This window comes from Salvia hispanica, chromosome 6 (genome assembly GCF_029641045.1).
Source record: "Salvia hispanica isolate PSC_SH4W2 chromosome 6, Shi_PSC_v1, whole genome shotgun sequence".
NCBI lineage: Eukaryota > Viridiplantae > Streptophyta > Magnoliopsida > Lamiales > Lamiaceae > Salvia > Salvia hispanica.
The window spans coordinates 29316519-29335321 of NC_142697.1; the positions used below are offsets into that span (position 1 = coordinate 29316519).

At 42.8% G+C, this 18803-nt stretch overlaps 1 protein-coding gene, 1 long non-coding RNA gene and 1 pseudogene across 2 annotated transcripts; all 3 read right to left on the reverse strand.

The window, feature by feature from the left end:
* Positions 1 to 51: 51 nt before the first annotated feature.
* On the reverse strand, positions 52 to 4451 carry LOC125204992 (flavonol 3-O-glucosyltransferase F3GT2-like; annotated as a pseudogene).
* A 1588-nt stretch (positions 4452 to 6039) lies between these two features.
* Positions 6040 to 7904, reverse strand: LOC125203761 (flavonol 3-O-glucosyltransferase F3GT2-like). Its single transcript, XM_048102199.2, has 2 exons — positions 7397 to 7904; positions 6040 to 7194 (listed from the first exon to the last, which is right to left on the reverse strand). The coding sequence occupies exons 1-2, from the start codon at positions 7869 to 7871 to the stop codon at positions 6314 to 6316; spliced, it is 1356 nt and encodes a 451-aa protein (XP_047958156.1). The 5' UTR covers positions 7872 to 7904; the 3' UTR covers positions 6040 to 6313.
* A 3223-nt stretch (positions 7905 to 11127) lies between these two features.
* LOC148923508 (uncharacterized) lies at positions 11128 to 13010 on the reverse strand. Its single transcript, XR_016132353.1, has 3 exons — positions 12499 to 13010; positions 11633 to 12331; positions 11128 to 11496 (listed from the first exon to the last, which is right to left on the reverse strand). It is a non-coding gene; the product is annotated as an uncharacterized LOC148923508 (long non-coding RNA).
* Positions 13011 to 18803: the final 5793 nt, after the last annotated feature.

An 18803-nucleotide genomic window follows, 5' to 3' on the forward strand; every position in this document is an offset into this window, starting at 1 on the left:
CATGTTATCTACAAATCATGGTTTATTCATGTGCTAATTGTGTTTGAGAAAATTTATAAAATTCAAAGTCAATGTCATCCATTTAGAATTTCAAGATGCCACATCAGATACAATTTCTTCCCAATTTGACCACAAAAAATTTATTAAAATTGGAGTTCGATTGAAAGTGGGATGAGACGTAGAAGTTTCTGGAAATTGTTGGATGAACTCCCTTGCGAATCAACGGCAGCCAAAGCCTTGTCCCTCAGCAGACTAACATTCTCCCTTATCTTCACCCCTTTCTCCTTTGTCATCATCTCCTCCAAACACCAAATCGCCCCCTTCTTAGTAAACACGCCGCCTTCAACCCTCACCCCAATCCTCCACAGATCCGCCACCATTCTGCTATTCAGCCTCTGCTCTGCGAAAACCGGCAAGCAAATCAACGGAATGCAGCTCGCGATACTCTCTAAAATCGAGTTCCAGCCGCATTGGCTGACGAACACGCCGACACTCCCGTGCGCGAGGATCTGCCGCTGCGGCGCCCACGCCACCACCTTCCCGAACGAATTCGTCCGATCGACAATCCGATCGGGAAGGATTTCATCGCCTGCTGCTTATTCTGTTGAAGTATTGTCTCCACCGACTTAGTTGGAGGATTCTAGAGGGATCAAGATTGAGAGAAATGGATAGGGCTAAGTAGATATTATTATTTAATGTATAGTGTTAGTAACTAGAATTCTCTAGAGTAATTAGTGTCGGTTCTTAACCGACTTAGTTAACTATATATATGGGCATTAGGCCATTTGTAATGAGTGTACACAAGAGAGTGAGTGAGTGCACTAGTTAAGTGTGCGTGAGTGTGTACGAGAGTTAGTGTGCGAGGTGTGTCCTCGTAGAGCTAGAGGTGTGTCCTCCAAGAGTCGTAGTGTTGTGTTGGTGTTTTGTACACCACTGTTGTGTTCTGTATTGGTGTTTCGTACACCGTTATCGGGAGCTTAATAAATTCCATTTGTGTGTTGATTCTGGAGTACCGCTGATACCGAACGGCTGTTATTTTAGTTGTGGTCTTTTTCGTGGTGTTTATTCGCAGGTCGAGAGTATACTGTTACTCTACCGGAATTAGCAGTTGAGGACTGTTGTTGGAGTCGCTATTCTGCCGGAGTTAACAGTCGGGGACTATTGTTGGAGTCGTTACTCTGCCGGAGTTGACAGCTAGAGAATACCAGTACCAGATGGCGGATTTTCTTGGAGTTGCCAATAGTATCGAGAAGCTAAATAGCAACAATTACGGAAATTGGAGTATTCGTATGCGATATTATCTCATAGGTCAGGATTTATGGGTTATTGTTGGACGAGAGGGCACCACACCACCGACTGGCGACGCGAAGGCGCGAAAGGAGTGGGAGATGAAATGCGGAAGAGCGATGTTCGTGCTGATGGTTGCAGTGGAAGACGAGCAGATGCAGCGTATCAGGTCAGCTAAGACACCGAAGGAGGTGTGGGAGATTCTCGAAAACTGCTTTCGCCAAGAAGAACGAGGCAAAGCTGCAGCGCCTGGAGAATGAGCTATTCTCCATCTTGCAACGAGAGCTCACTGTAAGTCAGTACTTTTCCAAAGTTAAATCATTATGCGAAGAGATTTCGAAATTAGATCCTGATAACGTGATTAATGAGACGAGAATGAGGAGGATTATCATCCATGGTCTAAGACTTGAGTTCAAGGGTCTTGTGACTGCCACACGCGGTTGGGAGCCAACTTTGGGCAAGTTAGAGAGTATCTTGTCCAATGAAGAGACTTTGGATGATAAGATGTCTAAAGTTGCAGTGAAGGATTATGAGGAAGAAGCCTTGTTCACCGGAAACAGGGGCCGCTTTGCCAGAAATGATCACTGGCGTAGGAGAGTAGAAGGTGATCGAGAATATCGATGTAGAAGGGACGAAGGTGATCGAGATCAATGGCGTGAACGAGAAGAAGATGATCGAGAGGAGAGGCACTCTCAGCTAGGGGGAGCAGCACGCAGAGATGGTAAGAGCAGCGAATCTCATCAACCAAGAAGGTTTGATGGAATATGTTATAATTGTGGGAAGAGGGTGTTAAGAACCTCCTGCTCTCAACGTTGAATCCTGACCGAATAACGAAACAATACCACAACTCCGGCGTCCCAAACGTAAGGATCGGCGGAGAAACACGGATTACTGGCTCAGAGATCTCTCCGTCGGCAGTTAAAGATAGTTTAGAGTATTGTGCACGTAATATTGGGCAAATAAATTCTTCATTGATTGATTCAATATGAGAGACTCCACACATATTTATAATATGTGTGGATACAATATGCAAAGATGTGCTAAATCCCTTTAATATCTAAACCAATAATATAATAAAAGATGATCTAAACAAAATAACAAAATAATGTAGAAAAAGAGGCTCGTAACAGAGGGTCACATAGCCAGGTACTGTCGGTCTGAGAAAAAGCCAGTAGAAGGTCATGCAGTGATAATTAGTGGTGCATCACCGGATGAAGAAGAATGGGACATGGAAGCATTAGCTATTCTGAGTGACGGAGAGTTGGAATTCCAGGCATCCTTCGTTATAGAAGAAGAAGATTGGAACTTTGATGATTCCATGTTGATTACTGAAGACGAAGAGGGTAATATTATTGAGAAGACTTGGGGAGAAGCAAATGGAGAAATAAAACTAGAGCCGCTAGAAGTTGAGGAGGAAATCGACGAGCAACATGTGGAGCTTCCAGAAACTCAAGGAGAAAATGATAAAGGTGAATGAATAAAAATATCAAGGGTTGAAGCGGATCAAGCAGCAAGAACGCTGAAGCAGCCGGAAAAGGTTTTGGAGTCCGAAGAAGAATCAGAGAAACCACAAGCTCGGAGATCAAGCAAAACACTGAAGAAAACAATTGTCGGAGAAGAAGAATTTAGGGAAGCCGTCTCAACTGAAGAATCATGTCAAGACATGCATCCTGAAGAGCTCAGCACTGTGGAGCTACAAAAGTTGAAAGAGCAACTTAACATACGGAGAAGAAAGTCGGTGTCGAGGGGCAGTGTTGAAGTATTGTCTCCACCGACTTAGTTGGAGAATTCTAGAGGGATCGAGATTGAGAGAAATGGATAAGGCTAAGTAGATATTATTATTTAATGTATAGTGTTAGTAACTAGAATTCTCTAGGTTAATTAGTGTCGGTTCTCAACCGACTTAGTTAACTATATATATGGGCATTAGGCCATTTGTAATGAGTGTACACAAGAGAGTGAGTGAGTGCACTAGTTAAGTGTGCGTGAGTGTGCACGAGAGTTAGAGTGCGAGGTGTGTCCTCGTAGATCTAGAGGTGTGTCCTCGGGTGTCTTGTGAGGTGTGTCCTCCAAGAGTCGTAGTATTGTGTTGGTGTTGTGTAATTCTGTATTGGTGTTTCGTACACCGTTGTCGGGAGCTTAATAAAATTCCATTTGTGTGTTGATCCAGGAGTACTGCTGATACCCAACATAATCGACACCGGGAACGGGAATCGGCACGTTTCTAGGGCTTCGCACAGCGCCGCGAGATCGTTCTCTGGAGGCATCATTGCGGTGCCGAAACTGATGTAGACGACTGATTGCGGGCGGTTTTGGCCCCCAGCCATGAGAGGCGTCATGATTCGTCGGCGATTGCGGCATCCTGATCCGTCGGCGAAGCGAGGATCGAAGGGTCGACGTTGAGGAAATTGGGGAATTTCGATTTTAGGTCTTTTGTGATGATCGGATCGATTTCCTCGAACGAATTCAGGACGACAGCGGTGGATCTTGGGAGACGCTCCGCCATTTTGTAGGCCGCTACCGACATCGGCGACGGATTGCTTCCGAGGAACACCTCCGCCGGTAGATCGGCCACGGTCGCCATTTCCAATCCTGGAATAAACGACAGAGCTTTCTCTTCCGTTTCTGCATTTCGTCGAACACTTTACGCTCAATTATAAATACAGAAAATTTTTGAGTGAGAGGAGAAATCGGAGAATCATCACCTGTTGATTCGATTGCTCTAACGATTTGATCGGCGTAGACGTGCGATGACAGCGAGCACGAACTACTGATCCAGAACGCCACCCATGGCACTCCTCTTTTCTCAGCAATGTCACTCGAAAACCATAGAAATGCGTCGCTTATTAGGCACCGTATTTCGAGGCCGCTTTCCCGTTCCGCTTCTCGGATAGCGGTCTCGAAGTTCCCCGGGCAGGCCCCGAGGAACAGCTCGACCGCGTCGAAGAGCAAGCCCGTCGCGGGCTCGCCGTCCCACATGTCCCGCGCCCATAAGTTTTCACACGCGGTCGAGTTGAAAAGCACGGCATTCGACGCCGCGCTGTTGAAGAAGGAAAATAGCGCGTCTGATGTGGAGGCTGCGAGTCTCTGCATCAGGGCGAGTAAGGGGGCGCGTGTGATCCGAAAGGGAACGCTAGGACAGCAATGTGTGATTTAAATGCCATGATTTTGGTTTATGATATTTGCGCAAGATATATTCAAGAAATTGATAGGAACTTATAAAGTTTGAAGAATAGTGGTATTTATGTACTCTACCTAATTAATCAATAATCAGTAAGGTTTGAAGAAAAGTGATGTGGTCCCCAATTAAACCGTGCAAAAAAAATAAATACATTTATTGATGGTACATTTTAATAAAAAATTTAATAAAATGAGAAAAAAATAAAGAGGAAAAGAAGATAAAATGAGAGAGATACAGAGAAAAAGTAGATACAATATAAGAGAGAGTTTTCATTTATGGCATGTTAGGGTGCCACCACCCCTTAAAATAACATCATACCATCATTTCTAGCCAATCATTTGTACACGTGGACGAATAATAAGCTGCCACGTGGCAAAAAAAATCTGGAAAAAGACGGGTAGCAATATGCTGGTCTTTGTACAGCAATTTTCTTGAACAGCAATATCCGACCACTATACAGCAATCTATAGATTGTTGTGTAGTGCTTGTAATATTCCTGTATAGCGTTTATAATATTGCTGTATAGCGTTGTCACGTTGTCATTTTAAGAGGGGTTGTCATTTTAACACAAACCTATATATATATATTACTAGTTTTATAATAAAATATAAGTGAGAATGCATTAATGAAATGTAGGATCCACTACTAAAAATAATAAAAGTTAAATTAAATATTTATTGGGGTCCATCCAAATAAGTAAATATAGTAAGGACGCAGAGGGAGTAGTTTGTAATTTTCTTTAGCAAAATTTACTACGTAACAAATGGCTTTTCTAAGGAAATTAAGTGTAAAATCTGAATTTTGGTTAAATTCTGATTCATTTTACTACTTTAAAAAATCTGCAGTGAAGTTCACGAATTTTACTCCTTCTGTTCCCTTTAAATTATATTTTTATTTTAAAAATTCTCTTATAATTAAGTTATTTTCACATGTAATAGTAATAATTTTCATTTTTTCTTACTCTTACAAATTTCAATTCATAAAGGTAATTTTCTCATAAACTAGCAAGACGATATTTGTCTAGTTTATCATGAACAGTGTGTAGCCATTGCATAGTCAGGATGATAGTAACTTTCCACCTCTATGGGCCACAAATTCGACAATTTTATGAAAAGAAATTGATGCTAGCTGTAAAGTCGGGCCTATCAATAATTAAAAATAAACAAAAATAAAATAACTAAATAATGTAAATAACTATAAGTATTACTCCCTCCGTCCCCGATGTGACTTTTCTATTTCGATCCGTCCACAATTAAGAGTCACACTTTATTTGTACCATAAATAGTAAGTAGTCTGACATTCCACTAACTCAATTCACTCACATCTTCTTATAAAACCAATATAAAAAAATGGATTCCACATTTCACTAACTTTTTCAATCAACTTTTCTTTACATTTCTTAAAATTTGTGTCCGGTCAAAATATGACTCCTAATTGGAGCCGAAAGGAGTATCATTCAGTAATAATTACAAATAATATAAACCATCAAACTGGTCTCATTTTTATATATATAAAAATTTCACCTCATTTTTCTCTTTTCCAAATCCATTTTTTCTTCTTCTTTCATTCACTTTATCAAATAATCCATGTCTCAATAGGAAAAATAAATTTCAACCAAGGCTATCTCTAGAGCATTCCTTTATTCATTTCTAACATTAATGGCAAGACGTGATGATTATTTCTAGCAACGGGCTCAGAAATCGAGATCAACGGGCTCCAACAATAGAGGCCCAGTTAGGGTCACCTTCAAATTAAAGGTGACATAATGGCAAGACAACATGATTATTTTCAACAACAGCCACTATCGACGCTACTGAAGTGCACTGCTATAGAAACAAATCGAGATCAACGGGCTCCGATGATCTCCAACAGTTTGTCGAAATTCTTCGACGAACTCCCCTGCGAATCGACGGCAGCCACCGCCTTGTCTCTCAGAAGACTAACATTCTCCCTCACCTTCGCCCCCTTCTCCGTCGTCATCAGCTCCTTCAAACACTCAATCGTTCCGCTCTTGGTGAAGACGCCTCCTTCAACCCGAACCCCGATCCTCCACGAATCCTGCACCATTCTGCTGTTCAGCTTCTGATCTCCGAAAAACGGCCTGCATATCAGCGGCACGCAGCTCGCGATGCTCTCTAAAATCGAGTTCCAGCCGCAGTGGGTGACGAACGCGCCGACGCTCTCGTGAGCGAGTATCTGCGGCTGCGGGGCCCACGCAACCATCTTCCCGTACGAAATCGTCCGATCGACGAATCCGTTTGGGAGGGATTTCACCGCGTGGTCCTTGATCGACCACAGGAATGGGAGTCGGCATGTCTCTAGGGCTTCGCACAGCGCCGTGAGCTCGTTCTCCGGCGGCGTGATCACGGTGCCGAAGCTGATGTAGACGACCGAATTGGGGCGGTTTTGGCCTCCCAGCCACGAGAGGCATCCTGATTCGTCGGAAATTGGGGCGGAGGGGGGCGCCGGAGAAGCGAGGATCGAAGGGCCGACGTTGAGGAAATTGGGGAATTTCGATTTTAGGTCTTTTGTGATGATCGGATCGATTTCCTCGAACGAATTCAGTACGACGGCGGTGGATCTGGGGAGATGCTCCACCATTTTGTTGATCGTGGTCGCCAGCGGCGACGCGTTGTTTCCGAGGAAAATCTCCGGCGGGAGATCGGCCGTGGTCGCCATTTCCAGTCCTGGAATGAACGACAGAGCTTTCTCCTGTTTCGCATTTTCTGCAACATTTCGTCGAACAGTTTATACGCAAAACAAATTAGGCAGAATTTCTTCAGTTAGAATCATCACCTCTTGATTCAAATCGGAAGAGCAATTGAATCAACAGAGTTTTCTTCAGCAACATTTCGTCGTACAATTTATACGCGAACAAAAACAAAACCACAAATTATGCTTAATTTCAACAGTTAATTGAATCATCACCTGTTGATTCAATTGCTTTAACGATTTGATCGGTGTAAACATGCGCCGACAGCGAGCACGAAGCAGCGGTCCAGAACGGCACCCACGGCACCCCTCTTTTCTCAGCCATGTCGCCGGAAAACCAAAGAAACGCATCGGTTAATAAGCAGCGGATTTCGAGGCCGCTTTCCCGCTCCGCTTCTCGAATCGCCGTCTCGAAGTTCGCCGGGGAGGCCCCGAGGAACAGCCCGACTGCCTCAAATTGCGAGCCCGTGAAGGGCTCGCCACGGGGCGTGCCGTCCAACACGTCGCGCGGGCATATATTTTCATACGCGGTTGTTGCGTTGAAAAGCGTGGCGTTCGATGCCGCGCTGTTGAAAAAAGAAAATAGCGCGTCTGGCACGGAGACAGCCAGCCTCCGCACCAGGGCAAGTAACGGGGCCGCGTGCGTTCCGAAAGGAAACGCTAGGACGCCGATGTGTAATTTAAATGCCATGATTTTGAATTTGATATTTGTGCTCGACAATAAAAGTTGTATTTATGTATTGTGTCTAACTACCAAGTAGGTATAATGCTTGGAATAAAGAGTCAATTTGTGGCGACATATCTACCTTTCATTCCATGTGTACTCTAAAAGTGAACTATGAGAGTGTGGGAGTTGGTCATACGGTAAAATGTGATCTAAATTATGATTTCATATAATGGGGTCTTTAAATTTATATTTATTTAGCCATAAATAAAAAAGGGACAATGCATAGTTTATAAGCAAAATTTACTAGGTAACTAAGGGCTTTGTTTAGGGAAATATTTTTGTGTAAAATTGAATTTTGGTCAAATTATGATTCATTTTGTAATTTAAAAATCAGTAGTAAAGGTCATGAATTCTTACATTTTTTTTTCAATTTCCCGTGGAGAAATATTCATGTTATCTATTTTTTGTGTTTTTGATGTCGTGGACGTGTTTCAAATTTAGATAATGATTTACTTACGTGCTAATTGTCTTCAAAAAATTTATAAAATTTATAGTTGATCTCATCCATTAAGAATTTTCTGGGTGCTATAATAGGTACAATTTCTCCCAAATTTGACTTCGCAAAAAAATTGAGAAAAATATAAATTTTCATGATTTAACGACTGGTTTTTTAAGTTGTGATTTGACAAAAATTTAGTACTATGATTTTCACATGGATTAATTGTACTTTAAGAATAATACAACCATATAATGTAGATATTTCATCTTTAACTTCTTTACCCGTTTATTTATAATAATTAAATGTTTTTATATGGCTAAGGGCATCCATAGAGGGACGCCCTAAACGACGCCCTATGCACCGCTACGTCTGCATTTTATCCTCCGCTACTTCCACCTGCAATGGGGCGGACTATAGCCCGCCCTAGGCCACGCCCAAGCATTTTATCTATTATTTGAATATTTAAATACTTCAAAAGTTAGAAAAAAAAAATCATTTCATTAAATTAAAACATTACACTACGAAAAAACTACAAATTCTCAACGACGGTTGCGGTTCCAAACTTCTTCAATCATGTCGGCATGAGCTAAGTATGGTCTTGTTGGCTGCGCACTGAGGTCTGTCGCTGTAGAACCTCACCGAAGCCCATCGGTAATCCTCGAGCGACAGGCGGGGTCGCCGTGCTGGAGCTAGGTCCGGCTTCATCATCCACCCAATCGGTGACATGTCCAACTTCTTGTTCGACTATCATGTTATGCATGATGATGCACGCATACATGACGTCGGTTATGACTTCCTTGAACCAGAAACTCGTCGGACCTTTCACGATTGCCCACCGCGATTGGAGCACCCCAAAAGCCCGCTCCACATCCTTTAGCACAAACTCCTGCTTTGCCGCAAGCAAGACTTCCTCTCACCAATTGGGCAGCTGATCGTCTTCAAAAAAACAGGCCACCTTGGGTATATACCAATAGGCCCCATATGATGTCTGTGGCTGTTGGCAGTGAACTCGATGGCCGGACCACGACCCCTACACTGATTCTCGAAGAGGGTGGACAAGTTGAGGACGTTGATGTCGTTGTTCGACCCGGCTACACCGAAGTAGGCATCTCAGATCCAGAGGCGGTGGTCAGCGACGGCTTCCAAGATCATCGTCGGATAGCTACTCTTGTAGCCACTAGTAAATTGGCCTCTCCACGCCGTCGGGCAGTTCTTCCACTGCCAGTGCATACAGTCGATGCTCTCTAGCATCCCAGGTAAGCCGTGCACCATCTCGTGCATCCTCATCAGCCTCTGGCAATCATCCGCAGTCGGGCGTCGCAAATATGTGTCGCCAAAAGCCTCCACAACTATCTTACAAAAATTCTTGAGACATTCGCGGCCAGTTGTATCCCCGACGTGAAGGTACTCGTCGAACATATCCGTTGTGGTGCCGTAGGCCAACTGCCGGATCGCAACCATGCACTTCTGCAACGGCGTAAGTCCATGTCTGCCGATGTCGTCTTCCGATACTGGAAGTATTCATCACGTCCCTCCAACGTGTGCACAACGTGGTTGCTCGGCAAAATAATCTGCGAACAGACGTTCGTGAGCTACGTCGTGCTCTCGCGGGACATATGTCCGACGTCGTATCGGCCGAGGAACCCCCGTCACCTCCGCTTCCGCCTCCCGCTGCATTTGTGCCAAGCACTCCGCCGCGGCTTCATTAACGGCATCGAACAAGGCTCGAGTCAAGGCCCGTCTGCAGCCATCCGATGTACTCAAATCGTAGTCGCCGGAATTCATTTTTGAGAAGATGAGAGAGAATAATTGAAGAGATGTGAAATAGTAGTATGTGAAATGGTAGAGAAATGTGGTGTTTAAATAAGAAAAAAATTTGGAAAAAAATCAAAAAAAAAAGAAAACGCGTTCGCATCGTCTGCGATGCCACAGTGGCGGACGATGCGACGGACGATGAGCATCGTCCGCGCTTCGTCCACGGATGATGGTTAAGCCATCGTCCGCCCCATTGTGGATGCTCTTTATAAGCTAATCATTAGAAATTAATACTACTATTTGTTATGCATTGAGAGAGTGGTTAGTTAGTTTTAACTTCCTTCGTCTATATTTTTCAATTATTGTTTCCTTATCTTATTCTTCAAACTTATGTACTCTATCATCCTAAAAAAAATATGAATTATTTCTTTTTTAATCGTTCCCTAAAAAATACTACTACTGTATCATCAACTTTCTATTTTTTGAAAATCAAACTATACTGCTAATACTATTTCCACTGTCTTTTGTTTCTCTCTCTTTTTTTAGCAATTATGCACAAAAACTCGTTTCTAATCAAATATTCATACTTTTAGAGACAAGGGAGTATAGTCTATTGAACAGTGATATATAGCCACTTTGTTCTTATGCTTCTTTTCAATAGTCATTTACACGAAACAAGTTGTAACACCCCAACTTTTTCTACCTTTTTAATTATTCTTGAAAGGACGACATTTTTACCTGGAAATTTTTCGCCTTTGTTTCTTTTGTCAAGAGAAGGATTTTACAAATTTGGGCTTTAACTATTATTCTTTTACTAGCAAGCCATTTATTAAGAGCCCAAAACATATTTTTATTCTTTATTTTGAAGCCTAATTATTCCATGAGAATTTATTAACCAACACCAAAATTTCTGTAGCGCAAAATATGGGGATGAACTGCAGTGCTCCACCAACTGAAAAAGAGGAAAATCGTTCCAAGTAATCTCAACAACAATCCGAGATTTTTTGTACATATACATATCCCCCATGATCCCACGTTCGGCAGCTTTCATTCAAAATCACAAGCCACTCTCAATTTCTCACCTTTTCCACAAATTTTCTCTCCTTTTTCAATCCAAAATTTTGAAGATAACCGATGCCAGTTGACAGCAGCCGCGTTTGCAGTGGCGGCGAGGGGGACAGTGACGAAAAGCAGGGGCTGACCGCGACGACGGTGGCGGCTTCAGTCTGGCATCACGATCGACAACACATAAATCGTGAGGGGGAAGGCAGAGAACAGTAGATCTACGAAAGAGAAGAAGATTTTGGCAGTCTGCGGTGGTGGCGTTTTGATCAGCAGCGGTTGACCAGCCGATACATCGGCAACGACGGTGCGCAGAGCGATTAACGGCGGCGGCTATTGATGCAGAGGAGTAGTTGTTAGAATATGGAAAAGAAATAATGTAAGTAAGGCAAGGATCATGTAATTAGTGAGTGATTGATCTTGTAATTAATGTGTGATTGATACCACCAAAAATAGGAGATAGTATTACCATTTGTAAATTAGGGTAAGCCTCTATATTAAGAGGCTTACTCCAAACGATGAAATACGACAAAGAAAACAATTCTCCTACAATGTCTTCTTCCTCTTCTCTCTTGGATATCAATTTCAATATGGTACCAGAGCAGGTTGAGAAAAAGGGACTCAGAATATAATTTCATCACCGTCCATACCAATCCTGACCTTTCAACCAAGAGTAGAAACCTACATCCAAAAATAAACAGCAGCGATGTTAGACACAGAAGATCACAAGGAGGACCAAAACTCAATCATGAACTTTTCCGGTGATTTTGTTGAAAAATTCGCAGAATTCATCCGTCAAACCATGCAGAAACCCCCAACTCCAACTTCAAAACCAAAGCCAACGGCCAATCCAGACAACCTAGGCGAGATAGTTATTGCCACAAAACTGTCCGGGCATAACTACCCTCTTTGGGCGACCCTCGTAAAACGAGCTATTGGTGGGAAGAGATTATCCTCCCACATCTCTCGGGATTCAGAGCCTCCACCAATCACAGATCCAGATCGTGAAACATGGCAGATGCTGGATCATTGCGTGTTCGGGTGGATAATTAACAGCATAGAACCCGAACTCGTAAATGAGGTCTCGCAATATCCGACGGCGAGGGAGCTATGGGAGGCACTGGCCGTGACCTATGGCAGCGGAGGAGATTCGCTACAGGTATACGACCTACACGTGAAAGCAAGCACCATCAAACAAGGCGATATGACCTTGGAGCAATTGTGGTTTCGTCTCCAAAACATATGGATGTCGATTGACAGGAAGAAACCAAATAAATGATATACGCAGAGGATATTGCAATTCGCAATGCAGAAATACAAGAGGAAAGATTGTACCAATTCTTGATGGCTCTGAATGAAAGCCACGAAGTAACAAGGAAGGACATCCTAAAACGGGATCCACTCCCGTCGGTGAAGAACGCCTACGCCATCGTCCGAAGGGAGGCGACGAACGAAAGCGTGCTCAAACCCACACCTGCCGGCGCTAACAGTGGCGGAATTGCAGCGGGCTTGGCGATTCGCGGCGGCGGCGGCGGCGGACGAGGCGGGCAGACTCCGCACCGTGGAGAGGATCGTCGTTTCGAGGAAGATAAGAACAAGCTCTTGTGCTCTCACTGTGGAGGCCGGAAACACACCAAGGAGCAGTGCTTCCACCTCGTCGGATATCCTGATTGGTGGGATGAGATGAAGAAGCGACGGGCTGCTCGAAATTGGGCGAACAAGGGAAACAGGGGACCACCGGCAGCAGGGGAGCGAGACCGGGCTACCAGCGCTGCGAATTCAGCGGGCAGCACCGGAGCCACCACCGTCACCGGTCGAGATGAGGCGATCGGAATTGGGACTGCAGCGGCGCCTTCTGGAGAAGAAATGGCATCGGCAAGGGTTGGGAAAGGTAATGGGGGGTTTAATTTTAAATTAAACCCCTCACATCCACCTTTATTATATTCCAGCCCCTCCAGTTCCGTAGAATATGAAAATATACCCCATTCTCTTTTTATGCAGTCCTCAAACACTCCTAAATTAAATATTGACCCCATTTACTCTCATATTGTTGGAAAAAGACCCCCAGACTCTAGAAAATTGGAATTTGAACCTCAAATTGATTGCAAAAATAAGTTTCAAGTTCTAGAAAATTTATCTGCAGCCTGTAGTATGTCTGAATCTTCATATAAGGATAAGGACTGGATTTTTGACTGTGGGGCTACTGACACTATGCCATTTGATGAATCTGATTTTACTGGGATGTCCGAACCTCATAAAAAATATGTCCAGACTGCCAATGGAGAATTGCTTACTGTCAAGGGAACCGGAACCATTAATATTTCACCCGCTCTAAAAATCTCAAATTGCCTATATGTCCCAACCTTGTCCCATAAGTTACTTTCTGTCAGTCATGTCACGAAAGAACTGAATTGCACCTTACTAATGCAACCTTCTTTTTGCATGTTACAGGATACTCAGACGGGGACGATTGTTGGGCGTGGCACTGAGCGACGTGGTCTTTACTATGTGGATGAGGTAGCTCAACAGAGTATTGTGTTGCTGACTCACGGATCCGCGGAAAGACAGGCTTGGCTATGGCATCATCGATTAGGACACCCATCGCTAGGTTATCTTAAAGTTTTATTCCCTAGTTTTGATAAAATTACTCGTATGGATTGTGATACTTGTTTTCTGGCTAAGAGTCATCGACATTCTTTTAAAGCTAATAATACCCGTGTGGACCAAGTTTTTCCCCTTATTCATTCTGATGTGTGGGGACCAGCACCTATTACGGGAGGTCAAGGTCTTAAATATTTTGTGTTTTTTATCGATGATTTTTCACGCATGACATGGATATATTTTATGAAATCTAAGTCAGAAGTATTTGATAAATTTGTCCTTTTCTATACCTTTGTTCAAACCCAGTATAAGAAAAACATACAAATCCTTAGGTCTGATAATGGGGGGGAGTATGTTAATACCCAAATGCAATAATTCTTTGCAGAAAATGGCCTTGTACACCAAACCACTTGCCCTCACACACCAGAACAAAATGGGGTAGCAGAACGAAAGAATAGGAAACTCCTTGAAATGACCAGAGCCCATCTTATAGAATCCAAAGTCCCAAAGTCTTTTTGGCCTGAAGCCCTAGCCACTTCTGTCTATACCCTGAATCGCCTGCCCACTAAAGGCCTCGAAAACAAATCCCCCATACAAGTCCTATCTACCCAAACACAGATACCTCTCCCACTTACTCTTCAGCCTAGAGTTTTTGGATGCTCTACCTTTATTCATATACCAAAACACGAAAGATCCAAATTTTCCCCTTGTGCCGTAAAAGGCGTCTTCCTAGGATATGCCCAACAACAAAAAGGGTATCGATGCTACGACCCCAAAGCCAAACGCATGTTTATCACAATGAACTGTGATTTCGTTGAAAATGAGTACTTCTATTACCAACTTAGCAGTCAGGGGGAGGGAAATCAAAAAGAAACTTCGATTGACCCGCTAAGTTTGTTCCAGAACCTAATCATCAGTCCTATACCAAGTCCTGTTCCCGAAGTGGATCTAACAGAGAAGGTTAGCTTTACCACCGAGCAGGCCTCAAACACACCGGCAGAGACCACTGCGCTCAGTGACAAGGCCCCAATAGCTCTGACTGATTATCCTGAGGTTAGGAATTCTGCTGTTATTGAGACTGACCTTGAGCATAGAGGGGAAACCATCCAAGAGGAGCCAGAAACCTCCGGACAGCCTATCCTGCCTCCACGATGCAATAGAGGAGTGCCCCCAAAGAAATACTCCCCAGATTGGAAGGGAAGAAAAGCTCGCTACCCTATGGCCTGCTCCATGACTGCACAGATGACTGAAATGGCACGAGCATTTGAAGCTGCCCTGTATGAGGATGAAATACCAAACTCAGTAGAAGAAGCAATGAAGCACAAACACTGGAGGGAAGCCATGAAGAAGGAGATGAATGCTCTCCTCAAAAACAGGACATGGGAGAAATGTGTACTGCCAGAGGGAAAACGGCCAGTCGGATGCAGATGGATCTTTACTATAAAAAGGCGGGCAGATGGATCGATTGAGAGATATAAGGCAAGACTGGTAGCAAAAGGCTATACTCAGACTTATGGGGTGGATTACGCCGAGACCTTCTCACCAGTAGCCAAGATGAGCACAGTGAGAATTCTATTATCTGTTGCAGCAAATCAGAATTGGCCTTTACATCAGCTTGACGTCACTAATGCCTTCCTACATAGAGAACTAAAGAAAGAGGAGGAGGTATACATAGAGGTTCCTCCGGGCTACAATGGTGAATTTGGACCGGGAGAAGTATGTCGCCTAAAGAAGACACTATACGGTCTAAAACAGTCACCCAGGGTGTGGTTTGGACGATTTAGCCAGGCGATGCAGAAGTATGGATACCGGCAGAGCAACTCTGACCATACTCTCTTCCTCAAAGAACAAGGTGATAGCATAACTGTCTTCTGATATATGTGGATGATATGATAATCACAGGAAATGACTCAGTTGAAATCAAGAAGCTGCGAGAAAATCTTTCCCAAGAATTTGAGATGAAAGATCTAGGAGATTTGAAGTACTTTCTGGGAATAGAAGTCATGCGATCAAAACGTGGGATATTCTTGAGACAGAAGAAGTACGTCCTCGACTTGCTAACAGAGACAGGACTACTGGAATGCAAGCCCGCAGAAACACCAATGGTACAGAACCATGGTTTGAAGATAGAAGAAGGAGCCAAACCAGCAGACAGAGAGTGATACCAACGTTTGGTTGGAAAACTGATCTACCTAGCCCATACAAGGCCTGATATCGCATATGCAGTCGGAGTGGTGAGTCAGTTCATGCACAACCCACAGGAAGAGCACATGAATGCTATGATGAGGATAGTAAGATATCTTAAGGGGACAGTTGGCTACGGAATTCTACTGAAAGGTGGAGGGAATTTAGAAGTGTCCGGATACACCGATGCCGACTGGGCAAGCAATCCTATCGATCGAAAGTCAACAGCTGGTACTTCATGTTCATGGGCGACAACCTTGTCACTTGGAGGAGTAAAAAACAAAAAGTGGTTGCACTTTCTAGTGCTGAAGCTGAATTCCGAGGAGCAAAGAGTGGAATAACCGAAATCCTATGGATACGGAGACTTCTTACAGAAATTGGCTTTCCACCTGCTCACAAGAGTCAACTATTCTGTGACAACAAGGCAGCAATCAACATAGCAGAAAACCCAGTCCAACACGACCGGACGAAGCATGTGGAGATTGATCGGCACTTTATCAAGGAGAAGATTGAGAAAGGAATTATTCAGTTGCCCTTTGTCCGCTCAGAAGATCAACTAGCAGACATCCTGACCAAAGCAGTCCATTCAAAGGTGTTTGAAGAAGTATTAGGCAAGCTAAGCATCGAAGATGCCGTTACTTAGCTTGAGGGGGAGTGTTAGAATATGGAAAAGAAATAATGTAAGTAAGGCAAGGATCATGTAATTAGTGAATGATTGATCTTGTAATTAATGTGTGATTGATACCACCAAAAATAGGAGATAGTATTACCATTTGTAAATTAGGGTAAGCCTCTATATTAAGAGGCTTACTCCAAACGATGAAATACGACAAAGAAAACAATTCTCCTACAATGTCTTCTTCCTCTTCTCTCTTGGATATCAATTTCAATAGTAGTGAGAGACAAATCAGGATTTCCGATTTGTAGGCGAAATCTGGTGGAGCGGTGTGAGACCGGACTGGAGATGATAGTGTGGCGGCGGCTTGCACATCGGCGAGTTGTGGAGGAACATGCGATGGCGGTGCTGGAGTTTCACGGTGATGATGATGGCAACAAGCCTGTTGGTCGAGAATAAGAAAGGAAGAAGATCGGTGGAGGTGGAGCTGAGCCGTCGAGCTCGCCGACGGAGTTCGGATCGGAGACAATAGCCGGAGACAGAGAGATGAGATTGTGCTCTGTTTTGGGGATCTTTCATTTTTGAGGAAGTAGATAGATGACCGATAGGATGAGAAATGGAAATTTAGAATAGAGGGAGAAGAGGGAGAACACGAGAGCAATGCGATGGTGGGCTTATGGTTCTATTTAGGGAGGTGGAAATTGTCAATTGGATTATTAAGTGAGAAAGTTAAGGACGTTGGCCTCATGAGAAAATTAGATGGGAATAGAACAATTAAAGTTTGGGTTATGCTAATTGATTTCTTGGAAAAGATACAATGATGAGAAAAACGAAGAGACCAGCGGAGTAACATTTTGGGAGCTCGAATGGCTGGCCAACGTCGCTGCGACGTCTCTGGTGACCTCAAAATAAATGAAAGAGAATGATGAATACGATGTGCTAGAGTCACAAAAAATTTTATAATTTCCTAAGAGAGATTGAAAGGGTAAGATTTATACATGCATGCTTTGTTTGAATTAAAATTATTTATCTTAAAGTCTAATTTTTAGCATATTATGTTCTTTCAAAAAGGGGATGATTTTGCATGCTATTTGAGAACGGAATGGAAAGACGAGTTGAGGATTTAAGGGAACGAGGTGGGCTTTATTTTTAAATAAGGACTATGTCCTAAGTATGTTTATTTTTAAATGATAAACAATTTTTATAAAAATGTTTTCGGCATGAGTCCACTTAGTGCATCAAGTACTCAGCCTTGCATTTGTTTTAAAAAAAATGTGCAGTGCATTTGTTTTAAAAAAAATGTGCAGGTTGAGCTGTGATGAGCGCGGTGGGTGTTGAGTACAAAAGTGAAGATGATGTTTATCAAATGGTCGGAATATGTTGTGTCTTCATACATAGCATTATTCTACTCTCGAAATGCTTCTGCTGAATGTTGTTTTTTTTGAGTTCATTGATGAGATATTATATTCCTTTGAGTTGTCAATTGTTGAGATAATACTCTGATTTTTATTCGAGCTATTTCTGTAATATTGAGCTTTGGTCGAGTTTCATTGTTTTCCCCTTTCTTTCCACTTCTTTAACCCTCTCCTAGTCGCGATTCACCGTGTTTTCTATCCTTAGAAAATGCGGGCGTGACACAAGTACTCCCTCCTCCGTCCCACTTTAGAAGTCCCATTTGAGTTCGGCACGAGTTTTAAGAAATGTAAAGGAAAGTTGGTGAAAAAAATAGTGGAATTTGGGTCCTACTTTTATATATTAGTTTTATACTCCCTCGGTCACATAAAAGATGTCTCACTTTCCTTTTTAGTTTGTCCCACTAAATATGTCATATTTTCATTTTTAGAAAAAGTTCTCTCTCATCATAATATAAATATTATATTTTCTCTTTCCACCAAAAATTCCGTGTCGTTCCACAAGTGTGACATCTTTTGTAGGACGGAGAGAGTAATGAAATGTGAGTTGAAAAATGTTAATAGAATGTAAAGCCTATTAGTATTTATAGAATATCCTAACTGAAATTCTTAAAGTGAGACATCTAAAAATGATAAACCGGAACTTCTAAAATTGGACGGAGAGTTCTGTCATTTAATCTTACCTGACTTTCATGCAAATGTATGATACTTAACTACCACTCCTTTAATTCAGTCTCTCAAAAGATAAAAACCAATCATTTTACCAGATTCAATATACTACCAAATCGATTTGCCACCAAATTAAATCTTATCATGGAAAATAAATG